At 36.0% G+C, this 26,247-nt stretch overlaps 1 protein-coding gene across 4 annotated transcripts in view; it reads left to right on the top strand.

Annotated features, from left to right (window-relative positions):
- ACBD6 (acyl-CoA binding domain containing 6) overlaps positions 1 to 26,247 on the top strand; it is a 202,231-nt gene that overhangs the window by 27,203 nt on the left and 148,781 nt on the right. For all 4 annotated transcript variants that reach the window (XM_056815604.1, XM_056815606.1, XM_001374505.3 and 1 more), the window contains exon 4: positions 17,975 to 18,057. In XM_056815604.1, coding sequence (XP_056671582.1) covers positions 17,975 to 18,057 — 83 coding nt within the window. The remainder of the gene's footprint in view (positions 1 to 17,974; positions 18,058 to 26,247) is intronic.

Below are 26,247 nucleotides of genomic sequence, written 5' to 3'. Positions count from 1 at the left end.
ATTCTAGACATTGAGAACAGTTTGTGCAAAAGTAGAAATAGACTTAAATATTAATTCTTTTAATTCTTTTTTTCTTTTTAATTCTAATAATTGGAATCAATACTATGTATTGGTCCCAAGACAGAAGATAGGTAAGGGCTAGGTAATGGGGGTTAAGTGACTTGCCCAGGGTCACACAGCTAGGAAGTATCTGAGGCCAAATTTGAACCCAGGACTTCCCTTCTCTAGCGCTGGCTTTCAATCCATTGAGCTACCCAGCTGCCCCCTTAAAGATTAATTCTTTAAAAGCATCTCAAATTGGTATTGGATAATATGATTTCCATCTCTGAATCTGATGTCAATTATATCTCTAATTACTACATAAAATAATTTTTGCTTCCTTTTGGACTTGGAACTAACCTTTAGCAGTAGTTAAAACTCTCTGTTACCTCCGCAATCAAATAAGAACTCTCTTAACTTTTAAAACTTTTTAAAACTTGGCTTCTTGCTGTCTTTTCAATTCTCTTACACTTTACTCCATTCCACAGACTCTGATCTAGTGACACTGGCCTCTGCATTTCCTTGCTTAAGACACTCCATCTATTTCCCATGCTTAAAACCGTCTCTCCTCTTCATCTCCGTCTCCTGACTTCCCTAGCTTCCTTCAGGTTTCAACTAAGGTCCCTTTTTCTTCAAGAAGCCTTTTGTAGTCCTTCTTAACATTCATGCTTTCCTTCTAAGATTATCTCTAGTTTACCCTGTATGGTTGGTTGTTATTCTTCATACTCAGAGGACCAAAATGACGCTGTAGTGTCAGGGTCAATGTACAATGTGTCCCACTGGGGCTGATCAGACCAGTGTGAACATAGGAAGGCTCTACCACAGGTTGGGCACCAATGGGATCCTAATGAACATCTGTGGTTGAGATGTCCCTCAATTTGTACTTCCCACATTTCTTTTGAGCTACTACTATTCTGCTTTGCTTATAGAGCACAGGGCCTTCTTTGTTGTGTGCATGCCATGCTGGATGGTCTTGTGCCAGTGTCTTCCATGTCTCACAATTGAAACCACAGTTCTTCAGAGAGACCTTGAGAGGGTCCTTGATCACTTTTTCTGAATTCTGTGTGATTGCTTGTCTTTTGTGAGTTCTCTGTAAAATAAGCATATAGACAAGTGTGTGTTTGGTATTCAAACACCATGGCCAGTGCACTAGGCATTAGAGTTTGGATGTCTGACAGTTCAGCTTAAGAAAGAACTTCAGTGTCCAGTACCTTATCGTGCCAGAAGATCTTCAAAATCTTCCTAAGACAGTTCAAATGGAATCAATACAATTTTCTGGCATATCACTGGTCCAGGTTTCCCAGGTATATATCAATGAGATCAGCATAATGGCTCCATAAACTTCAGTTTGGTAGGCAGCCCAATACCTCTAATCTCCTATACATTCCTTCAGAGTTTCCCAAACACCAAGTTAGCTCTGGCAATGCATGTGTCAATCTCATCGTCTCTGTACATCCCTGGAAAGTCCACTGCCAATGTAAGTTAGCTTGACCACAATATTCAAAATTTTTCCAATTGTTGTAACTGATGGTTCCTTCTTGGATGTTGTGGTGCTGGCTGGTGGAGGACTTCTGTTTTTTTGGTGTTAATTGTCAGACCAAAATTAGTACAAGCAGCAAAGAATTGATCCATACCTTTGTTGCATCCTAGTCTCAGGCTGCATTGAATGCACTTGTGAACAAAAAGTCATGTGTCAATACTTTTTTTTTTTAAACCCTTACCTTCCATCTTGGAATCAATACTGTGTATTGGTTTCAAGGCAGAAGAGTGGTAAGGGCTAGGCAATGGGGGTAAATGACTTGTCCAGGGTAACACAGCTGGGAAGTGTCTGAGGCCAGATTTGAACCCAGGACCTCCCATCTCTAGGCCTGGCTCTCAATACACTTAGTTACCCAGCTGCCCCCCAATACTTCCTTTTGTAGACTTTTCAAGTATGAAAGCCAATCTTGATACTGTTTTTCATCATCCTGGAAGGCATCCAACATCACTGACAACATCAGTTGCATGAAAGCAAACACACACAGTCCTGCCTCACACCATTGGTGCCGGGAAAGCTTGATGTGCAAGCATGCTGTCATGGAGCAGGCTTACAATATGGATGAATTTCTCTTGATAACCAGATTTTGCTCTGATCTTCCACAAGCTCTCATGACTGACAGTATCAAAAGCCTTGGCCATATCAGTGAACATTTGTGAACAGAGCTCTGCTCTGCTCCATTTCTCCTGGAGTTGTCAGGCAGCAAACAACATATTGACTGTTCCTTGGTTCTTTCTAAGTAATACTGATCCTAGGGAAGGTGACCATCTTCTAGGTGAAGGATCAGCCAGCAATAAATTAGAGAGAAAATATCCTTTCTTCTTTCTTCCTCCCTCTTGTCACAGAGCAACCTATTTCCTTTTCCTTTATAGAGATGGAAAATGAAGGCATCCTTGATCTCCTTGGGCATAATAACCTTCTCTTGCCATATAACCCAGAAAATTTCAGTCAGCTTATATATGAACAATGGACCTCCTGTCTTGTAAATCTCTGGGATAGAATCAGTACCAAGTGCTTTGGCACACAAGAGGAGCTCATGGCATCCAAAAATCACTTCTTCATTTGGAAGTTCAGCTAGAGAGGGATTGACTTCAACCTGAAGTATATGGTCAGTGGCTTCAGCATTAGTTGAGAACATTATAAAAATATTCAGCTCACCTCTCCAGGATCATGTCCTTATCAATGATCAATGTGGCTTTATCATCAGTAAGTAGTTGAGATGCACTTTAAGTCCTTCGCCTATAAATAGCCTTTGGGGCATTGTAGAAGTACTTTGAGTTGTTACTATCAGTGTAAAACTGAGTTTCTTCTGCCTTCTTACAGAGACAAGATAACCCTGTATTATCCAGTATATAGTATGTAGTTGTTTTCATGGTTTTTCCCCCCACATTAGAATGTGAGCTCAAGAACAGGGAGTTTTTTTCTGCCTTTCTTTGAATCCCTTTGAAGCCCCTTAACACAGTACCTGACACATAGAAGGTGCTTTTGGGAACTGAGCATACTGCCTGGATACAATGTTTTGCTTTATCTTATTTTTCAAATGTTTCCATTTTCCCCTTTTACTCAGGAATGCAGTTTTTAATAATATGAAGGCAGAATCAGTGAAGATATAAAGATTTCAAATAATTCTGCATGGTTTTCTTCATGCAACCAAATCCTTTTCTAGTTAATGAATATACTTAAATTATACCTCCTTCATTCCTCAATTCATCTTCTTTCTGTGAAACTTTTACTTTCTTTAGAGTTACTAGGTGAAAAGTGGAAGGAAAAAAAGGAACCAGCAGAACTTCTGTTGGATATACTGTAAGAATTAAGCCTGAAATGGTTAAGAGGTAGTATAAGATAAGTGAAAGGCACTTGAGGAAGGAGGAATATTGCAAATTAACTTCAACACACTTTTTGATTTTTTTTCCCTGAGTTTTCCCTATACCTTAATATTTTAGAGATGGGCAGCAATCTTAAGAGATCATACAATTCATCCCCTTTGTTTAAAGATAAGTAAATGGAAGTTTAATAAGTATACATCTAGTTAGATGTAAAGCTAAGATTAGAATCTAGGCTTCTGACTTATAGTACCCCTTTCTGTAAATGACATTATACAGTTGTGTTCAGGTTCTCCATGTTTAGAATTGCCTTGTGTTCAAAGGAGTATTAAGATCTTTAAAAGGAAAAAAAGCAGGAAGTGTTTTCTATTAGCAGCCAGATTGGTTGAAATTAATCTCTCCTGTTGGATAGTAGTATAAAATAAATAACTTTGTCCATGTTGGTTAGAAATGTTGGATTTATTTAAATTTTATTTATTGATTTATTCTAATTTAAATAATTACTATTTCTGATGTGAAATAAACATCAAAAAAGGCAAACCAAAAACTGTATATTCAACAGAGGCTTTGAAAATATATATACTGTATGCCTCTTAAATTTGCTACATATTTTATTTGAAAGCACTGTCTACCCTATTGTTAGGAGAATTCCAACTGTAACTTAATAAATCAGAGTTTATTCAGAGAGCCTTAGCACCTTTTAAAAAACATATCAAAACTCTCTTTAAAAAATTAAAAAATCACTTTCCGATGGTTCTCTATATCCACATATAATCACTTAGTGAACAAGCTATATTAAGCACTTACTATGTGACAGAGACTGTGCTAAGCACTTATTACACAAATAAAGGCAAAAATGGCCCCTGATCTTAAGGAAGTCACATTCCAATGAAGAAGACAATATGCAAATAATAAACTTTTTTCCAACCTTTTTCTTTTTTCTAACGTGACTAAAGTAGAAAGTTGCTTTGTATGACTAGACAAATTTATTATATTACATTTTGTTTTTCTTGTCATATCACTGGTGAGGGAGAAAGTGAGAGGAAGAGAATTTGGAACTAAAAATTAAAAAGAATAAAAAAGTTTCTGTGCTTAAAAAAAATAAAGAAAACAGTACTGAGTAAAGTACCATGTACCTCTGGAAGCATTTAATAAATATTTAACAATTTTTTGACATTTTGAGACATAACTTTTCTCCTTGCACAAAAACAAATATTCTCAACGTTGAAGTTATGGGTTTTCACACAAATAAAGTAGGTATATCTGAACAAAAACACAATAGTGTACCTGGACAACAAAAATCAAAAGATCTTTAGTTTATCTTCTAAAAACTAGTTTCCCCTCCCTGGTGGTCTTGTGGTAAAGGCTGGATAGATCATTTGTCAGGGGTGCCATGAAGAAATTCCTATTTTGGTACACAGTAAATAAATGTGCTCAATGACCTCAGAGGAATCCTCCAGCTGAGAACCAGGGAGTCTAGTATACATATACATGCATAACAGTATGTTGGTAGATGAAAACTACATTTAAAAAGCTTACAATCTAATGGAGAGAGAGTATGTCAACACAAGTAATTATGATACAAACAAATAACAAATAACAAATAGCAAATGCATTAGAGAATTCCAAAACAAAATGAAACATGATGGGGGAGGTTTAAACAAGTCTTTCTGGAGGCAGTGTTTGAGGTGGGCTTTTAAGAAATGGTTTGAAAAGCAAAGATGGAAAAGAAGATCATTGCATTCATAAAGAAACTGAATGAATAAAAGCAGGTAGATAGAAGCCAGATAAAGGGATGGAGGAGGCAATTTGGGGGAGAGGAGGGTCCTACACTGGCTGCTGTTTGTGCCAACAGATAGTGGCAATGGGTTGTTCCTAGATTTTAAAAAATAACCTCTTTTACTAGTAAATATGTAATGTGCATAATTTTCTCAATTTTATTTTTTACATTATACATATTTTTAAAGCATGGCATGTTCTATAATTGGATGAACGGTCCATTGAGCTAGTATATCAATATCCTCTGGCACTGCACACAGACAATTAGTTGGCTCCAGCTCCAGAATTTAATAGGTGAAAGAGAGAAATTTGCAGAAAATTTAGTAACAACAAAAATTGTGCCAAGTACTTTTCATAGATTTATCTCATTTGACCATCACAACAATCCTGAAGGTTAGATACTATTATTATTCTCATTTTATAGTTGAGGAACTGCGGCAGATAAGCAGTTTAAGTGATTTCCTCAGGGTCACACAGCTCCCGAGTATCTGAAATTGGATTTGAACTCCTATCTTCCTGATTCTAAGTCCAGCATCCTCCAGTGTGCCACCTTGATGCCATATAGTATAGGAAGCACACTGTATGAAGTTACCAGACTTCCAGCTGGGCTACTTAGAACTTTGAGCAAATCATTGGGCTTTGCTTTCCCCTTTCTTCAAGGTTCAGTGTAGATGCTATCTACTCTATGATGATTTTTCTGATCCTTGTCTTGTGATCCCCATCTTCTCTCTACTTAATCTATATTGACTCATCTGTGTACTTGTTTCTTTCTTTAAAGAGAGATGGCTTAGTGGGTAGAGCACTGGGCTTGGAGTCAGACATAACCATGTTCAAATCCAGCATCACTTAACCTTTACTTGTTCCAACTATAAAATGGGGATAACAACAACCAAGTAAGGATCAAATGAGATAATATTTGTAAAATGGTTAGCACAAATCTGTCAGGCATTTTCTATATGTGTAGTCCCTTCCCTTCCTCTCTTGTGTAGTCCCTTCCCTTCCTCTATATAGAGAAATCCAGTGACTAGAGAGGAAAATGTGGTAAATAACATTTAGGTTAAGATCAATAGAGGGAGTCATTGGAGTATACTAACCATTCCTGGACATAAAGAAGAGTATATGATGATTTGGGAGACAGATTACACTGATCCCAGAAGTATGGAGAAGTATGATGGAAACTAGAGAGATGTATTCTATTTGAAGTAATAAAAAAACCTCCAAACTATGAGAAAATTCCACAAATGAAATGAGTGGGTGACTTTGGCAAGTCATGGGTTCCCTGTCATTCATCGTATCTTCACTGTGAGGTTGAGTGACTTATTTTTTATAGTATGGATTTTTTTCAGTTAATACTGGACCTTTGTGGTAACGTTCAATTTTGGAATTCTGTAATCCTTTACATTATTAAAATTCATTTAAAAAACTGTAACTTTTCATAGTGTACAAAATATTTTATAGCATTACTCATTTCCTATTTTGTGGTGAAAGTCCACAGGAAAATAACAGGTTAGTTTCATATTAATTTGGGCTGGGTAAAGGATATATCTAATCTTTTGATCCTAAACTCTTTTTGGATTCCATCCATGCTTTGTATCAAGACTTTGCATAATCAAGTTCTACCTTGTCGACTCAGCCATGTCCAGCTTTTATTATCTTCTTCACTCTACTTTGACCATAATATGTTTATTCTTTCCTTTATATCTTTAATCATTTTAATCTTAATCCTGAAATGCCTTCTTACTTTTCTTTCTTTCATAGCCCTATTCAACTTCCTGTTCTTTCGAATTTTCCCATACTAACTTCTCTTATCAGATTTCTAGCATTCAAGTCATAGGGAGAGAGGTGAATTTAGGAGATATATTATCTATTACATCCTCCTTGTCTTATGGATGGGGAAACCAAAGCAGAGGGAAATGAAATGATTTGCTCAAGATGAAAAATAGTGACAAAGCAAAAATAGAAACCAAGGTTTCTTGGTTCTTAATTCTTTGCACTTTCCATTATAGCTCAGTACCTTCTATTATTTCTAGAGTCATTGTACTTGATTACATTTTGTCTTTTCTTATTCTTTAATTTTTTTCATGCTTAATGGGAGTTGGATAGTATTATCAAGCATCATAAGACTATGCTTAAATAAGAGCACTGGAGTTAGGCCTAGATTTAAATGCTGGTTTTGCCACTTGTTCACATGACCTCAGGCAAGTCAATCACTTAAATATTCGTGAGTTTCCCTATCTGAAAGCGGAATATTTGTGTTGTCTGTTTTACAAGATTGCTATAAAAATCAAGTAAAATGTATATGACGTACTTTGTAACTATTAAATACCATTTAAATATAAGTTATTTGTTTTTCAATTATTCTTTGAAAATATTTTTGTTGTTGAATCATACTTTTTTCCTTATAGCAAGTATTTTTGATCCAAGGAACAGTGAAATATTTAAATTGGATAGTTCTAATAATAATCTAGGTTATTCATAGTTCAAAAGATATTCATAGAAGGTTGCTTTATGAAGATAAACAAAAAAGAGCAATTGAAAAACATATTTCATCTGCATCTGACTCCAGCAGTTCTTTCCCCGTAGGTGGATAGCATTCTTTGTTATAAATCCCTCAGAATTGTCCTGGATCATTGTATTGCCAATAATAATGAAGTCTATCACAATTGATTGTTCCATGATATTGCTATTACTGTGTACAATGTTTTCCTGGTTCTGCTTATTTCACACTGCATCAATCTTTCCAGCTCTTTCTGAAATCATCCTGTTCATGATATATGTGTGACTTTTTAGAGAGAATTTATCAGAAATATTTTGAAGTACTAGGGATTAAATTTTGAATTTTTAATGATGAGCATTAGTGAATTTCATATAATGAATCTTAAAATTGAAAATTGTTCTTGTCTCATGCTTTGTCAGTCAACTTATCAGAAGAGCATTTTTTACTTTTGTGTCCTCACACACCACATAATGCTTTCCTTAGACCACTCATTCTATTAATAAAAAAAGAAATGTCATTCATATATTAGTTGGTGAAAACCTAAGTAAATTTAGGCCAAATCTGTAGACTAAAGTAGAAGGAAACTTGTTGTAAGCAAGAATTTCTTTGACATAATTCCCAATAAAAGACTCATTTTGCCTTCACTTTTAAGACTTCCATTGAGGAAGGAACTCACTGCTTCCTATGGTAGCTCATTTTACTCTTTGATATTTGTCTTTCATACTGCCAGTTTTGAGTTCCATGAGGATATTTATCTCTCCCACAGCCTAGCGGAGTGTAGTAGCTAAGTCATGGGACTTGGAGTCAGACCTGAGTTCAAATCTCCACTTCAGAAACTAGCTATCTGTGGACAAGTCACATAATTTCTTTGTGACTATTTCCTTATGTAAAACAAAGGGGTTGGACTTAGTGGGCTCTTAAAGTCTCCTTCAATTGCAAATACTATGAGAATAAAGTATTTTTAGAAAAGTTAGAAGTAGGCAGTAGGATTCTATGAAAAAAAAATGGAAATGGATTATTGAAAGGATTTATTAAGGAATAAAAAATTCATGCAGTATAGTTATGAGATGATGAGGTAAAGCAAAATATTCTGAAGAATTTAAACAAAAACCTAAAACCCAACATAAATTTTTGTTGACATGCATGTAGAGATATACATTTTTCCTTGGTACTGTTTTTAGCTGCATTGGAGGGCTAGTATCTCTGGTATGGAGGGCTTGTCGTGCCCTCCTAGGGCAGCTCTCCAGCCTCTGACCCCCACCTGACACCCAGCTCTCACTTGTGGCTCCCAGTAGCTGCTAGCATGCAGCAGCAGCCACACCCCAGGCAACGGCTTTGACAGGCCGGCTAAACCTTGTGAGGGTAGCCATTGGGTCGTCGACCTCTGGTGAACCAGGGCTTTGCTCACCCAGCATGTGAAGATTGCTTCGGCTGAACAGATGGAAGAAACCAATAAGAAGGTTCAACGGCTGAGAGGGCGACACAGCAAAGCACTGTGGAGTGCTTAGGGCGTGTTGGAGCACAAAAGACAACACAGCCATCCAATGCAGCTGAGGAAGTCTCCAGGTCTAACGACTTTTCGTGCCACTGGACCCAGGCTTCCAACGCCGAGAGAGTGGGACTGTCTCTGTGCATCGACTTTTCCACTTAAATCTCCTTCACTCACAAGTGTTTTTGTGCACAAAAACGCACAAAGACAATCGTCATCCTCAGTTACTGAGAGACTACTACTATAGACCACTCAGGATAGGGCTGAATAGTGTGACTCAACTAGTACTCACCCTCAATAGTAAAAGAAAAGAGGGCACCAATTATGGTGCACCCAATTAATGGTATTCTAATCTCTAGCCTTGCATGTAATTGCTGCTGTCAAATATAATTATGGTCTACCTAAGTTCCCTTCCCAACGGGTAACCAAGCCATGACACAGCCTGGAAGGGAGAAGCAGGTTTCTTAAACTTTTTCTAAGTTTAACTGAAAGATCTTGACAATTTGAATATTCCAGATTATAGAATTATTTTGTTTCCTTTTAAAGAACTGAATTGAAACCCCTCTCAGGAGTTGTGAAGGTAGCCTGGGGGGGACAAGTTGACAGTTTTGTTGATGAGAATCTTAGTTAATTATTTCAACAAACCTAATTCTAGGCAGGATTTGCTTTTTAAAAGATAATTATACTTAATCTCTAAACAATTAAATAGGGCAGGTTCTTGCTAGTAATCTTTGGTTTGGGATTCAGTGTTCTCACCGCAATCACCCAGTTTACTTTCCAGTGCATCAGTAAGAAGATTGTGGACAGGGGGCAGCTGGGTAGCTCAGCGGATTGAGAGCCACTCCTAGAGACGGGAGGTCCTAGGTTCAAATGTGGCCTCAGACACTTCCCAGCTGTGTGACCCTGGCCAAGTCACTTGACCCCCATTGCCTCGCCCTTACCACTCTTCTGCCTTGTAGCCAATACACAGTACTGACTCCAAGACAGAAGGTAAGGGTTAAAAAAAAAAAGGTTGTGGATGAAGGAAATAGGCTTTGTACAGGGCTTCATCTTTCTAGTATCATCAGGGAACAAAGTGTCCATGTAAGTGAAATGTCCAGATAACTGAAACTTGTAAGTAACCAAACTTTTACATTTTAACCATTTTGGATGGGAATATTTTATAAATGGATTATATGTACATTCCTTCTCTCTCATCTTAAATGATAATGCACTGCATAGAATTGAAAATTTTAAAATAGCTTAAGGCCATCATTTTGACCAAATCAAGATCCAATAAAGGAATGAATACCAGACTTGGAGTCAGAAAGCCAGGGTTTGTGTACTTCTTCTGAGACTTTCATTAAGTCTCATCATTTCTCTGGTCCCTAGGTTTCTTATCTGTAAAATGAGTGACTTTGACCAGATGGAGTTTTTTTTTAAGATTAACTCTTATGTTTTCTTTCAGCTTTAAAACCCATAATTAGTCATTTATATACTATGCTGACTTTAAGGGTTATTGAGATATGTGGGACTATTTGGTTCTGTATTAAATGACCCCAGACTGATAAATCTTATTCATTCTTTTGGCTTCTTTTATGATTTTTTTTCCACCCTTACATCTGTTGCTTTCCTGTCAAGCTAATTTGTTTGTTAGAATTATATAAGATGCCTTAAAACTCTTAGTGCATTTGAAAACTATTGTAGCTTAATATTATGAATTACTAATGTTATAGCAGTATTGGTATTACTAACTTTTGCTTTTTGGCAATTGGCTCCTTTCTGGCTGCTTGTGATAATTTTTATTGGACCTGTAACCCTTGGATTTTGGATATGATGTTCCTGGGAGTATTCATTTTGGTGTTTCTTTCAAGAAGTGACCTATTGAAAACCTTACAGTTTTTAATTTTAATTTGTCCTCTGGTTCTAATTAGTCTGTGAAATTTTAGTTCAGTTTCTTGAAATGTGATCTGGCCTTTTTATGTTGATATTTTCAGGTAGTCTTATGATTATTAGATCATAGCTCCTTGACCTATTTTTAAGTCAGTTGGTTTTGATAGGAGAGATGTTACATTTTTGATATTATTTGATTTTGTTCTCATATTTTTTGTTACCTCATGAATTCATTGTTTTCTATTTTGTCCATTCTTATTTGTAGAGACTTTTTGGGTAAGATTTTGTGTTTCCCTTCTAAGCTTTTTTGTTCATTCATTTCTTTCCTCTAAAGCACATTTCTTTTCCATTCTTCCCCCAAAAACTCTAAGTGGTAATGTCTTTAAAAAAATCTATTTCTTTTGGCTAATTTCAGTAGAGTTTGTAGTATATCTTTGATTTCCTCTGAGGCTTTGAATTGGGCATCCCTGGTTCTATGATATTTATTTTTTTTATCATCTGTATTTTCTTGTCATTGTTCATTTTTTTAGCCTTCCAGAATTGGAACTTTTTTTATTTTTAGGCTCAGGCTCTGTGTAGGTTTAGAAGCAATGGTAGATCTTGTTTTTTCCTAATCTTTTTAATCTGGGTTCTCAGTAATGAGACTGTGTTCTTCAGGCTATGAAGAGCTGCTATTCTGATTAATGAACTTTAGCATGGTAGTTTTCTCTTTGATCTTCTGATCTGGAGAATCCCCTGATAACTTGCCTTTCTGGCCTGAGGTCCTACAGTCTCTTGAGCCCTAGTTTGACATCAGAGGGAAATACCTGTAGACTATAAATCCTCTTCTGGGACTCTGTCTTCTTGCCTCTGGTACAGAACTACTAGCTATCCTTACTTTTCCCCTATGCTTGAGCCGGATTATGTCCAGGTTAGACTTTTATGGCTGGATCCTTTCCTCAGTACTTGAGTATTATGGCATACTTTTTATGTGGATTTGGGCTGACAAAATTCACTTATATATTACTTACTTTAATCTCTTTTTTTAACCCTTGATTTGCTAGTTATGAGAGCTGCACTGTTTTGCTTCTGCTTGCTTAGTTATTTTGAAGAGTTCACAATCTTGAATGTGCTTAAGGGAATTATCTTGTTGGGAAGAGAGCCTTTAAGCCATTTCCCTGACCTGAATCAAATGCTTAAAAAAAATTTTTTTTTAATCAACAAACAAGCTTAGTGAGAATCTTGCATTATCTGTAACTTTCAGATTTGCTCTGTTGTGATATACTCCTTGCCAGTTGTCTTTAAATATCTGTACATTTATTAGTCTTATAAAATTTTATAAATATGGTAAAATAGGCCTTTGGGTTTTTAGTTATTCTCACAGGTCCCTTTTCTTAGTTGTAAGTTCTGAAATGAGTTCTAAAGTAATTTCATCTAAACTAATTGTTTAGATCAAGTAGATCTAAACAATTGGAAAAACTTTAATTGCTCATGGGTAGGATGAACTAATATAATAAAAATGACAATCCTTCCCAAAATAATCTACTTATTCAATGCTATACCTATCAAACTACCAAGAAACTTTTTTATAGAATTAGAAAAAAATTATAACAAAGTTCATTTGGAAGAACAAAAACTCAAGAATATCAAGGAACTAATGAAAAAAAAATATGAAGGATGGGGCCTAGCAGCACCAGATCTTGTACTATAAAGCAGTCATCATCAAACGTGTTACTGGCCAAGAGACAGAAGGGAGGATGAATGGAATAGACTTGGGGTAAATGACCTCAGCAAGATAGTGTACTATAAACCCAAAGATCCCAGCTTTTGAGACAAGAACCCACTCTTTCACAAAACCTGCTGGGAAAATTGGAAAATGGTATGGGAGAGATTAGGTTTAGGTCAATATCTCACACCCTAAACCAAGATGAATTCAGAATGGATAAATATCTTAAATATAAAGAGAGAAATTATAAGTAAATTAGGTCAATATAGAATAATTTATCTGTCAGATCTATGGAAAAGGAAAGAATTTAAGGCCGAGCAAGAGCTAGAGAACATTACAAAATATTAAATGAATAATTTTAATTACATTAAATTAAAAAGGGTTGGTACAAACAAAACCAATGCAACTAAAATTAGTAAGGAAGGAATAAGTTGTGAAAAAAATCTTTATAACAAAAAAGGTCTAATTTCTCAAATTTATAAGGAGCTAAGTCAGTTGTACAAAAAAATCAATCCATTCCCCAATTAATAAATGGGCAAAGAACATGAATAGGCAGTTTTCAGATAAAAGAAATCAGAACTTTCAATAAGCACATGAAAAAGTGTTCTAAATCTCTCGTAATTAGAGAAATGCAAATTAAAACAACTCTGAGCCACCACCTCACAACTAGCAGATTGGCCAATATGATAGTAAAGGGAAAGAAAAGCAAATATTGGAGGGGATATGGCAAAATTGGGACACTAATGCTTTACAGGTGGAGCTGTGAATTGATTCAAACATTCTGGAAGGCAATTTGGAATTATGCCCAAAGGGCTTTAAAAGACTGCCTGCCCTTTGATCCAGCCATAGCCCAAAGAGATAATAAGGGAAAAGATTTGTACAAAAATATTTATAACTGCATTCTTTGTGGTGTCAAAAAAATTGGGAAAAAATCTATTGATTGGGGAATGGCTGAACAAATTGTGGTATCTGTTGGTGATGGAATACTATTGTGCTGAAAGGAATAATGAACTGGAGGAATTCCATGGGAGGAATTCCATGGGAACTGGAAAGACCTCCAGGAATTGATGCAAAGTGAGAGGAGCAATACACTGTAGCACAATTGAGCATAATAGACTTCTCTAATAAGCAGCAATGCAATGACCCAGGACAATCCAGAGGAACTTCTGAGAAAGAATGCATCCACATCCAGAGAAAGAACTGGGAGCAGAAACGCAGAAGAAAAACATGATCAGTCACATGGTTCAATGGGGATATGATTGGGGATGTTGACTTTAAATGATAACTCTATGGCTAATAATAATATGGAAATAGGTTTTGAACAATGACACATGGAATTGTCTTTCGGCTCTGGCAGTGGGGATGGGGGAGGGGAGGGAAAACATGAATTGTGTAACCATGGAAAATATTGCTAATTAATTAATTAAAGATTATATGGAATGTAAGATTTTTCAAAATCATTATCATAATAATCATAATCATAAACAAAATCAGCAAATCTTAGAAGCAGATTGGATATGAAGGATGAGAGAGAGTGAGGAGTGAAAGATGACACCTAGTCTGCAAGCTTATGTGCCTGGGAAGATAGTGATGCCTTTGTCAGTAAAAGGAAAGTTAAGAAGAAGGGAGGGCTTAGGAGGAAAGCTCATGATCAGTTTTGGTTGTGTTGAAGTTAAGTTGTCTATTTTACATTCAGTTTTGAGATAGAAGAAGAGGTCATGAGAGAAGTTGAAACTGGCTTTTGTGAATCTTAAAATTTCTCAGACTTGTGAATGTTAAAAATTCTCAGACTCTACCTTAGAATATTTGGTTAAGACCATTCCCCATTTTAAACAATGAAGGTACTTGATCAGGAATGTGAGAACTCTAACATTACTCCACCCATACTTAAGAATACTTTAGGGGGAGATAAAGTTGTAAACACTTTACTGAACAATGAAAAAGTACTTAACCCATACTTATAGGGAGGCCAAGCCCTTAAGCTAAGTCTATTTTTAGATCTAATACAAAAAAAGGTGCTAAGTACCTATGGAGGTCAAATTAATCACTAAAAGGTCAAGCAACTTGCAAACTTGCAAGGGACAAGCTTAACAAAAAGAGGTGTGAAGTTTGTCTACCCAGAGAAGTTGAGAACTAAAGATGGTGTGAATTAAGAATGGTCACTCCTGTGAAAAAACATCTACTGTGACTGGTAGGTGTGAAAACTTAGGGGAGGTGACATAGGAGATAATTCTCTTTAAAAGGAGGTCAGAAAGGCCTCTGGGAGGAGATGCAGCCTTAGAAGCTGAAGTGGAGCTCAGGAGCTGAACTGGTGGGTCTCTCTGAACACTAGAATCTTGTTTGGGACAAATCTTGTGGTGAGTGGATTAAAGACTGACTGATCTCTCTCTTAAGGCTTAAGCCTAGGCTGGCCTAGGCTGGCCTAGCCCTTTTCTCATTATATCCTCTTACTCTCTCCCTTTCATTAATTTCTTCATTTGTATTCATTAAAATCTCTAGGGGGCAGCTGGGTAGCTCAGTGGATTGAGAGCTACTCCTAGAGACAGGAGGTCTCCTAGGTTCAAATCTGGCCTCAGACACTTCCCAGCTGCGTGACCCTAGCCAAGTCACTTGACCCCCATTGCCTAGCCCTTACCACTCTTCTGCCTTGGAGCCAATACACAGTATTGACTCCCAAGACGGAAGGTAAGGGTTTTAAAAACAAAACAAAACTCTATAAAACCCAGCTGACTTGGGTATATTTAATATTTGGGAATTTTCCCATGGCAACCACTTTATTTTTTATTTAACTCAAGACACTGTCTTGAAACCATATTTTCGTGGTCACAGTTTATGGCAACCACTCTTTTATCTGTAACACTTTGTAGATATGAGAATCATTAGCACAATGACAGTACTTAGGTATATTTATCTATAACTATACCTATTTTAACTATGTTACTGCCTGAAATTACCATCTTTGCTTTTTGGATTCATTTAAACCATAATAATTTCTCCTCCTACCTCTTATTTTAACCCTGCTTGAATATTTATGTTTCAAATTGTTTCTTAGCTTTCCATGACCATATATCAACCTTCTATTCAGTAAACTTCAGTAACTCCCTATTGCCCCTGTGATCAATTAGAAAATCCTCTGGCTTCAAAAGCCTTTCAAAACCTTCCTCCTTCCTTCTTTTCCAGTCTTCTAACACCTTACTGCCCTCCATATACTCTGTGATCCAGTGTCCCCCTTTGCATCTTACTGGATGTCCCCCAGACCTTTGGGGTACTTTACCGCCTTACCTTTGTCTTCTAGATTCCTTGGTAAAATCTCATCTTCTGTAGAAAGTCTTTCCCTCCCCCCCTTAATAATCTTCATGCCAACCTTGTGAAACTACCTTCAAGTTAGCATGCTTGTACTTTGTTTCTACATTGCTACTTGCATGTTGTGACCCTTTTTAAACTGCTAGCTTTCTTTGTATCTTCAGCACTTATCACTGCAAAAAGGCTAGATATTTGTTATGTAATGAAGGAAAACATAAAATATAAAAAAAAAAAACAAAAATACTAGATAAGTGCTTTTATGTTCTTATTTCTCTTTAAATACTCTCCTGTCATTTAATGGATAATCAAAGTTTGCTACTTTTACTGCTTCCTAATATTTCCAGATGGCACATTTAAGTACACATTTTCCTACCCCCAATTTTCCATAGTTTTCTATAGATTCTTTTTTAGCTAAGCACACTTCCAGATTCTTGACACTCCTAAGTAATCTATATTATATATTTATCATTTTTCAGAATTAATTTAAAATAAAAATATTTTAGAAGCAATTTAATTGAATTCTTTTATTCTAGTACATTTTGTTGATAACACTATGAAAAACATTAAGCATAAGATAATAGGTACTGCATACTTTAATTAGAATAAATCAGAGTAAGAATAATTGATATTTAAAATAGCATAGAATATTTTAAAAGATAGACATATTTTACTTTTCCTTCAAGAGAAGCTACTCAGTGTTAACTTCATAGGTTACATCTGACTTTGAAGATGTATTAAATCAATTTCAGTGATCTTTTTGGTGGTTTATTCTGTTTTTTTAAAATACTTTTTATCTTTGAGATATTTTTGCTTTTTATAAAAGAGGCAGGAAAAAATGGAAACTTAAGAAATGGAAAAAAATTTTAACTCGTAACTTCCTAGCCTCAAAGTCTTGTTTTAATAAACTTTTATTATGAATTAGATATTTCAATTTCATAAGAAACAAAGTATGAGCTACTTAGATTAAGACGTATAGTTCAGTAAATAGGATTTGGAGCTAGAAGGAATCATAGAGATCACCTAATACCTGAGGGAGCTTTGAAGCCTAGAAAATAAAAATTGGTTATGAACTAAAAATTTTTAACCTAAATCTCTTCTGAAACAACTAAATTTGCTTCACTTTGGTTGCTAAGATTTGGCATACTTTGGAGATAGAAATCAACATGAAGGGGTTTTGTTGTTGATATTGTTTTTTATAACAGTAAAGAAGAGTCTTCTTCAAAAAAGACAGGAGCTGAGGATAAGAAATTCCTCCTTGCCTATGTCACCTGGAAATTCCTTGGAAAGAAGATTGTGGTTTTCTCCTATTGCAAAAAAGATTTCACAATGTTATTAAATTTTGACTCTAATGAGTGTGATGGATTCTGGATCAAATGAAGATTTAACCAACAACCTATTCTTTCTCCTGAGCATTTCAGTATCTTAAATGATATAGTCAGAGGCACAGTGTATCCCATTATCAGTCAATTTGGAATGTCATATTATGATTGCTAAAGGCTTACACACAGCTAGCAAGTATCTATGAGCTGGATTTGAGCTTGGACCATCCTGAGTTCAGGATGAACTGAGCCCAGCACTTTACCCACTGAGCCATCTAGCTACTTAGTCAAAGGCTTTTGCAAATTATTCTTGTGGTAAACCAGATGTTTCCCTTAATCTACTCAAGTTAATGATACTTCATAATTCCTTAATACCTTGTATTTTGCAATTAAACATCCTATACTGTTATATATCCTATACTCCAGGAGGCAATACTGTTCTTGTCCTAGAATCACAAATAACAGATAATTTTCTAAAACTACCTGTAAAACTCTTGTAGATACTAGAAGTTGTAAAGGACAAAATATCTTTCACTTTTCAACAAAATGAGTTTTTGGATTACTCTTAAATAACATTGCTTTTTATATCATGTCCCTGTTTTTTCTTTTAGATGCCAGAGAAGAAAGGGAAAGAAGTAAATGCTGGTTTTGGTGGACCAGTTGTTAGTTCTTTGTATCAAGAAGAAACTATCAGGTAAATTTCTCTTATAAATATCAGATGGCTTATAGCTAAGTTAAATATTTGTCTGCCTATCTATCTAGCCATTCATCAATATATACATACATATATATATATATATATATATATATATATATATCTCGATATATATAGCTGTTGATAGCTATGTGGACATAGATGTGTGTATCTAGTTCTATGTGTGTGTTTATAGAAATAAAATTTTGGAAGCATTTTTTTTTATATATCAGACCAATTCAGTGACACCTCTAACAGGATAATAAATTGCAGGGAAGAACTTTTTAGGTCCATAATCTTTTAAATCAATAAGTGTCTGTATCATTGCCAGATTGCTAACCTTTCCCAGCATGGAAAGTGGGCAGGTTAGGATTTTCTGTCTTAAATGACAAAACCTGAATCTGTAGATTTCTTAAAATCCGATACTTATTTTTCCTTCTCTGTGCCTTAATTTCTTTAATGTATTTCATTTTCCTAGTCCCTAGCTAGGCACTTGCATACATTTTCCCTTGGATGAATTAGAACTAAACTTATGTTAGTAAATACAACTATAAAATGTACTAATTTCAAGGTGAGTTGTCTTGAAATGCCTTTTAAAAAAATGAATGCTGTGTGCTATTATTTGAAAAATCATCTAATGCTCTGACTATAAATAAAATGATTTAATAAAGCTAATGAAAATGACAGACACACTGTCTCTGATTCTTTTACTTAGCATAGTGCCTGGCACTTAGTTATTGCTGCTTCTTAACTTGAATACTAACTTCTTAGCTTTGATTTGATTCATGACCAAATCTGCAAAATTTGAACATTGGTTTCATATGTTTGTTGTGAGCAACTTCTCATAGATTTGCTTATAGTTTAAAATTCCATACTCTGCATTTTTGGTACAAGTTTGCAGGAAAAGAAATTTATTCATTCAACTAAACCAATCAAATCAGTTTCTACTTGGAAAAAAATGCATAGGGACAGAAATTCTGCTTTTGAAAAACTCTTACAAAAGTCATTTTGGAGTTATGATTTACAATATTTTAATAATAGACAAAAATCCACAGTCCGAATGTTCTGAGTATAGGTAACAATTTCAGTATAATAATAACTTAAAATATCAGAGCAGTCTAGAGAAATATTTTCTTGGAGCAGCTCCTTCAACCACCTCTTCTGAATGCTTCTTACCACCTGTCAAAGGTGAACTCTGAAGAGATTTCACTTTATTGAAGTAATCCAAAACATTTTCCTTCTCTTGGTCTGATCCTGGCCCTAATCTCGTCAAGATTTAGGGGAAAAGAGTATTGGCTTTAGTGGTGAGGCCAAGGCCTTGCACCTGGATGGTCACTGAGCATTTTCTACATTTCTGAGCTTTCACCTTGTTTCCTCAAAGAAGGTTGTTAGACTTTTGATAAAGAGAAAATGGATTTTAGGCAGGATATTGTTTTAGAATTGTTAAAGAAAGATACTCTTAGTGTTTCCAACCCTAAGGAGAGCCAAGACTCTTTAAATAAAATACGTAGCCTAGAGGTCTGTGTGTTTCTACTAGAGCCAAGGGAAGTTGTTAGAACACCAAGAACATGAGTGACTTTATATACACAAAGCACTTATTATCAGTATTTATTCAACAATCATTTCTGAAACATCCTGAAGAATTTATTCTTTACTTACTCCTAAAATTCTAGAGGGGATAAAAATAACTGTATGACTTGTAGGAAGAATACCAGATTTAGAATTTGAGAATTTGAATAAAACAGGAATATTCATTCATCTTTGTAAGCAGCTTAAATGGTAAAAAGAGTATTACACTTGCAGTTGGAAAATCTGGGTTTGAATACCTTCTGATGTTGACTCCCTTTGGAACTGGGAGCAGGGCTTCATTAGGAGTTGGACAAGTGATCTCTCAGCTCCCTTGCAGATCATTTTTGAGATCATCTAACTCAGTGACCACATTTTACAGATGATGAAGTCTAGGCTTTGTGTAATGTCAGTGTCACCACAGATTAAGCCAAGAATCCTTTCCTCTACAAGCCATTGAAAAGCCAGACAGCTGGGCTTGGGGTCTGAAGAATGGCTTTGTTTCCATCTTTCCTCTGCCCTTTCTTCCCTTTGTGGCCTCATTCCTCCTGACTTTGATTTTTTCACTCACAAAGCAAGGAAGTTGAACTAGTGAGCCACTCAGGCCCTTTCTAGCTTTATATCTGTGATTGATCCCAGCAATATAGCTATAGGCTTAGAGGTGATTTATCTCTCTGAACTTGTTTCTTCATCTTTAAAATAGGAGTCATAATATTACTTGCACTAACCTACCTGACAAGATTGTTGGGAGGAAATTTGCTTTGTAAACTATGAAACATATCCTTACGTGTTAACTGCTATTAGTACCGCAGTCTATTAGAAGGAGATGAAAAATTTATACAAATAGCTAGAATGCAAATAAAGTAAGATAACAGCCTGAGAAAGGTTACAAAGTGCCATGAGAAAACCAAGAAAGGGGATAATGCATTTCTTCCTTGGGTATTGTAAAAGTTAAATTTACTCTTGTAATAAAAGTTATTATATTTTTAGAGGTTTATTAAAGATTATTAGAAATCAAGGAAATAAGAAAATATAAAATAAGAAAGGCATGTGCCTAGGGCTGATTAGCCCATTCACAATAAACTTACATCTTGTTGTAATCTCTGAGTTGAGGAAGAAAAAGAGGCCGAAGTAGGCGTTGCAGCCAGTTTAAATACAAATTGTGTTTTTTACCCAGGTGGGGACCCAGGTGAGATTATAGGGAATTCTGGGAAGTACCAAGGACATCTGGGGATTGAAGTCTGGGGTTCAAATCTCCATTTTTACATTCCCCTTCTCCCTTGATCATTATTGGGAAACCAGTTTCCCCAAAAGGATCATGAAAACATAATCAACTTAAAGATTACAATAATTTGAGGATAAGAGGAAAAAAGAACAAAACCAATAATTGTTAGACGCATTGACAAAAATCCAGTTATGGGGAAGTCCCCTTTGGCATGAAAGTACACATACAAATAAATGTTCAATCAACCACACCCAAAGTTCATTCTTGATCTTCTCGTGTAACTTGTGGTCTGGAGGCATCTTCCTGGTGTCTTCTCCAAACAGTTCAGTTTCTGGATTTGGAGAGGTAGCATGTTTCTTAACCTAAAATTCTTCTCAAAAGGAATTTAAACTTTGCAATTTAAAATAATAATATTTTTACATTCCCCCCTTGAAGAGGGTGATTTAAAAAACACTCATTTAGGGATGCATGGCTGAGTTATGAGGTATATGAATCAATTGGCAAGAGAAATTTAAAAGACATCAGAAAAACCCAAATAAAAAAAGATAATTTCTGGATGAAAATATAGACTATCAAAGTCTTGTGTGTAAAAATTCTAAATATGGGAGTCTAGGAAAAAACCCAAAACTCTGTACTGTTGATGTTGGGTAAAGTGAGCTGAAGAGTGAGAGATGCTCCTCTTTTGGGAGTACCCCAGCGGTATTATATGCCCTGGGATTAACTTCCCAGCTCCTTGGTATGAGACTGTGATGTCCCATCTGTTCACATTCTTATAAATGTGGGAGGTGGGGGTTATAATTGTATTTCACTGCAGCTACTAAAATGGACCTTACCTCCTGTTAGGGGCAGGCAAAATGACCAGAGATTGTTTAAAAAAATTCTAAAAATCATGTATAAACACCCCTTAAAATCAATTTAAGATATTTAGCTCATTAAATTTTCCAAAGGTTGTTATACAATTGTAGCAATATTCTGATGGAGTCTATCTATCCTCTTTGTGACAATTTACAAAATCAAAACAGAAAAACTGTTTTTATATGGACTTATTCAATAATGTTTGTTCAGTGTAGTTATAGGGGAAAAGCAACAGAATATACAGTAGTTAAAACCCCGTACATTAAAATTATTCAGTGTAACAGAATAGTGTTGAATACCTTAATATATTAATTTAAAACCAACAAAATTAAATCTTAAACAAAACAATCAGTAAAATGCAATAAAATAGAGAGATTTTTATAAAACATTGAAGTCTGAAATGCCTTATAACCTCCAATCTCTTTAAAGTTCATTGTTTTTTTTTTTTTAATTATCCGTTTAGATGCCTATTGTCAGAAGACAGAAAATTGGTAAGGGGTAGGCAATGGGGGTTAAATGACTTGCCCAGGGCCACACTGCCAGGAAGTGTCTTGAGTCCAGATTAGAACCAAGGACCTCCCATCTCTAGGCCTGGCTCTCAATCCTCTGAGCTGCCTTCCCATAGTGAGAGTGGGTGTTTGGAATCACAAATTGGGCCAAAGAATTGCAAGGAGCTGAATTTTTCTCCTGAAGTAACAGAATCAGTGCACTCAAAAGATATCCTTTGAAATACCCCATGCTTGTAACTTCATGTTTAGAAAAGTCTCTTCCTTCTCTTCGTTCTCCCCACCTGTGATCCCCTGCCCCCAGTCCACGTGGAGGCTAATTGTAGCCTAAATAAAGAAAACCCCCATTTTTATCAGCCAGTTTTTGATCCTGAAGAAATTGGGGCAGCTACCAGCAAGACCTGGAGTGATCTGGCTCGGAGGCTGGAGATCAGCTGGGCTGGGTCCAGGTGGGTCAGGATCAGGGGAGCTATCTGGGTCCAGATTGCAGGAGTGCAGAAGCAGGCAGCAGGAGCCGGGCCGCAGGTAGGAGCGAGCTGAGTCAAGAGGCTTTGCTAAAAAGCCTTGAAGAAACATGGCTTAGAAATCATCTAGGCTATCTTTTTTTTTTTAATTGAGAGTTTTTCTCTCTTCCCATTTGGTCACCAGACAGTAAAAGTTAAATTTACTCTTGTAATAAAAGTTATTATATTTTTAGAGGTTTATTAAAGATTATTAGAAATCAAGGAAATAAGAAAATATAAAATAAGAAAGGCACATGCCTAGGGCTGATTAGCCCATTCACAATAAACTTACATCTTGTTGCAATCTCTGAGTTGAGGAAGAGAAAGGCCGAAGTAGGCGTTGCAGCCAGTTTAAATACAAATTGTGTTTTTTACCCAGGTAGGGAGCCAGGTGAGATTATAGGGAATTCTGGGAAGTACCAAGGACTTCTGGGGATTGAAGTCTGGCGTTCAAATCTCCATTTATACAGTAGTGAGGGGAAAGATCATGAAAAGCTTTATGAAAGAGTTGGCATTTGAGCCAGGCCTTGGAGGATGGGTAGTATCTCAGTGGAAAAGAAGGGAAATGTCTTCTAGGCATAGTAGAAGCAAAATAGAAGGAAAAAGGGAAGAAGGATGAGTCAAGAAGTAGTACATTTTGAATGTATCATGAATTTTTTTTTTTACTTTAAAAAAATATTTTATTTTCCAAATTACATGTAATGATAATTTTCAACACATGTTTTCTGAAATCATAAGACCCAAATTGTTTTGATAAGCAATTTGATCTGGGTTACACATGTATGATCATACATACTTCCATATTGATCATTATTGAAAGAGAATATTCATATAAAACCCAAACCATAAAATAACACAGATAAACTAATGTGATAAATCATATGCTTTGATCTGCATTCTGATTCTAATAGTTCCTTCTCTGGAGGTGGATAGCATTTTTCCCCCCCCAAAAGTCCTTTAGAATTGTCCTAGATCATAAACTTCATTCTTACTTTGATGAATTCTTTTTTTTTTTAATTTAACTTTTTTTTTTAATTTGGTCAATTTCAAACATTATTCATTTGTTATAAAAATAATTTTCTATTCCTCCCTCCCCTTCCCCGACCCGTCCCATAGCCGACGCGCAATTCCACTGGGTATTACATGTGTCCTTGATCAGAACCTATATCCATGTTGTTGATGTTTGCACTAGGATGTTCATTTAGAGTCTACATCTCCTATCTTATCCCCCTCCACCCATGTAGTCAAGCAGTTGTTTTTCTTCAATGTTTCTACTCCCACAGTTTTTCCGCTGGATGTGAATAGTGTTCTTTCTCATAGATCCCTCTGGGTTGTTCAGGATCACTGCATTGCCACTAATGAAGAAGTCCATTACATGCGATTGTACCACAGTGTGTCAGTTTCTGTGTACAATGTTCTCCTGATTCTGCTACTCTTACTCTGCATCACTTCCTGGAGGTTGTTCTAGTCCCCATGGAATTCCTCCACTTTATTATTCCTTTGAGCACAATTTTCCCAGCAGTTTTTGTCAAATAGTGGATTTTTGTCCCAAAAGCTGGGGTCTTTGGGTTTGTCATAGACTGTCTTGCTGATCTTACGCCAAGTCTATTCCTCTGATCCTCCTCTCTGTCTCTTAGCCAGTACCAAATTGTTTTGAATACCACTGCTTTGTAATATAGTTTGAGATCTGGGACTGCAAAGCCACATTCCTTTGTATTTTTTTTTCATTATTTCCCTGGATATCCTTGATCCTTTGTTCTTCCAAATGAACTTTGTTATGGTTTTCTCTTGTTTATAGTCAGTCCCCCTAGTTCCCACCCTTATTTTACTTCCCTTTCTACCCCCCCCTCTGTTCTTATTCCCCCCCTTATTTTCCCCTGTAGTCTTTTTACCCCCCCCCCCTTATACTGCTTCCCTCCACACCAGTCCGTTTTTTACCCTTCTACTCCCCTATAGGGCGCAAATCTATTCTGTGCCCCAATGGATTGGATTGTTCTTACCTCTTTGGGTCAGTTTCAAAGTACATAAGTGTTGAGTATTTCCTATCTCCAAACTCTTTACCCTTCCAGTGTATCAAAGTTCTCCCCCCTCCCGCCATGAGCTATTTTGTGACATATCAATTTACCCCCATTTGTTTCTCCTTTTTTTTTAGTTCTGATTGTGTGTGTGTGTGTGTGTGTATATATATACATATATATATATATATACACATACATATACACACATATATATGTATTTATGCATGTGTATATCTATATACCTATTTATGTCTTATCCTTTCATCCTATACAGTTTGTCACTATTCCCTCTTAAGTGTAATTCTTCTAGGTGCCCAGGTGATAACAACAGTTAAGCGTTACCAATGACCTATTTTCTTATAGGGATACATATTTTAACATTGAGTCTCTTAAAAATTTTTTGATGTTCCTGTTTTGTTTTGTTTTTCTTTTTCCCCTCTTTTTTAATTACTTTTTGATGATTCTCTTGAGTTCTGTGCTTGGACATTAAATTTTCTTTTCAGGTCTGGTCTTTTCTTTATGAATGCTTGGAATTCTTCTATTGTGTTGAATGACCATACTTTCCCCTGTAAGAATATAGTCAGTTTTGATTGGCATTTTATTCTTGGTTGTAGACCTAGTTCCCTTGCTTTCCAGAATATCATATTCCATGCCTTTCGGTCCTTCAGGGTGGATGCAGCCAGATTCTGAGTTATCCTTACTGTGTTTCTGTGGTATCTAAATGGCTTCTTCTTGGCAGCTTGTAATATTTTTTCTCTGGTCTGATAGTTTTTAAGTTTGGCAATAACATTCTTGGGTGTTGTCAGTTGGGGATTAAATATAGGAGGTGATCTGTGAATTCTTTCAATCTCCACTTTCCCCTCTTTCTAGGATATTGGGACAGTTTTTCTGAATAATTTCCTGTAGTATTATGTCCAGGCTTTTTCTTTTGTCGTGGTCTTCTGGTAAACCTATGATTCCTAAATTGTCTCTTCTTGAACGATTTTCTAAACCATCTGTTTTGTGAATGAGATGCTTCATATTTTCCTCAATTTTTTCATTCTTTTAATTTTGTTTTATAGTGTCCTGCTGCCTTGTGAAGTCACTTAATTCCAGTTGTTGTATTCTGGTTCTTAAAGACTGGATTCATCCCTGGCTTTTTGGTCATCCCTCTCTTTCTGGTCTGATTTTCTTTGGAGGTCCTCTTCACCTCATCTTTCATCTCCTTTGTGTCCCCAGGAGGCCAAAGAAAGGAAGTCAGCCTTGACACTCACCATGTGTCAGTTCAATCGGCAGATTCTTTATTAGCCTCAACTCCAGCAGGCTTCACTCCAAGTGTATCTCTTTCAAACTCCCAGAAGAATGACCATCAACAACCAACAACCAACCACCCTTCATACCCATGTCTCTTTCATTTAAAGATCTTTTTTCTTGTGTCACTTCTCCTAATTCCATGTCTACCAATCACAGCTGATGCTCTGCTCTAGGACTGCCCAGAAGGCAGTTAGTTGATTTTAATTAGTTATATCCACTATGGC

This window comes from Monodelphis domestica, chromosome 2, assembly GCF_027887165.1.
Source record: "Monodelphis domestica isolate mMonDom1 chromosome 2, mMonDom1.pri, whole genome shotgun sequence".
Taxonomy (NCBI): Eukaryota; Metazoa; Chordata; class Mammalia; order Didelphimorphia; family Didelphidae; genus Monodelphis; species Monodelphis domestica.
The sequence above is the reverse complement of the archived record's forward strand: the minus strand, read 5'-3'. Positions and strand labels throughout refer to the sequence as shown.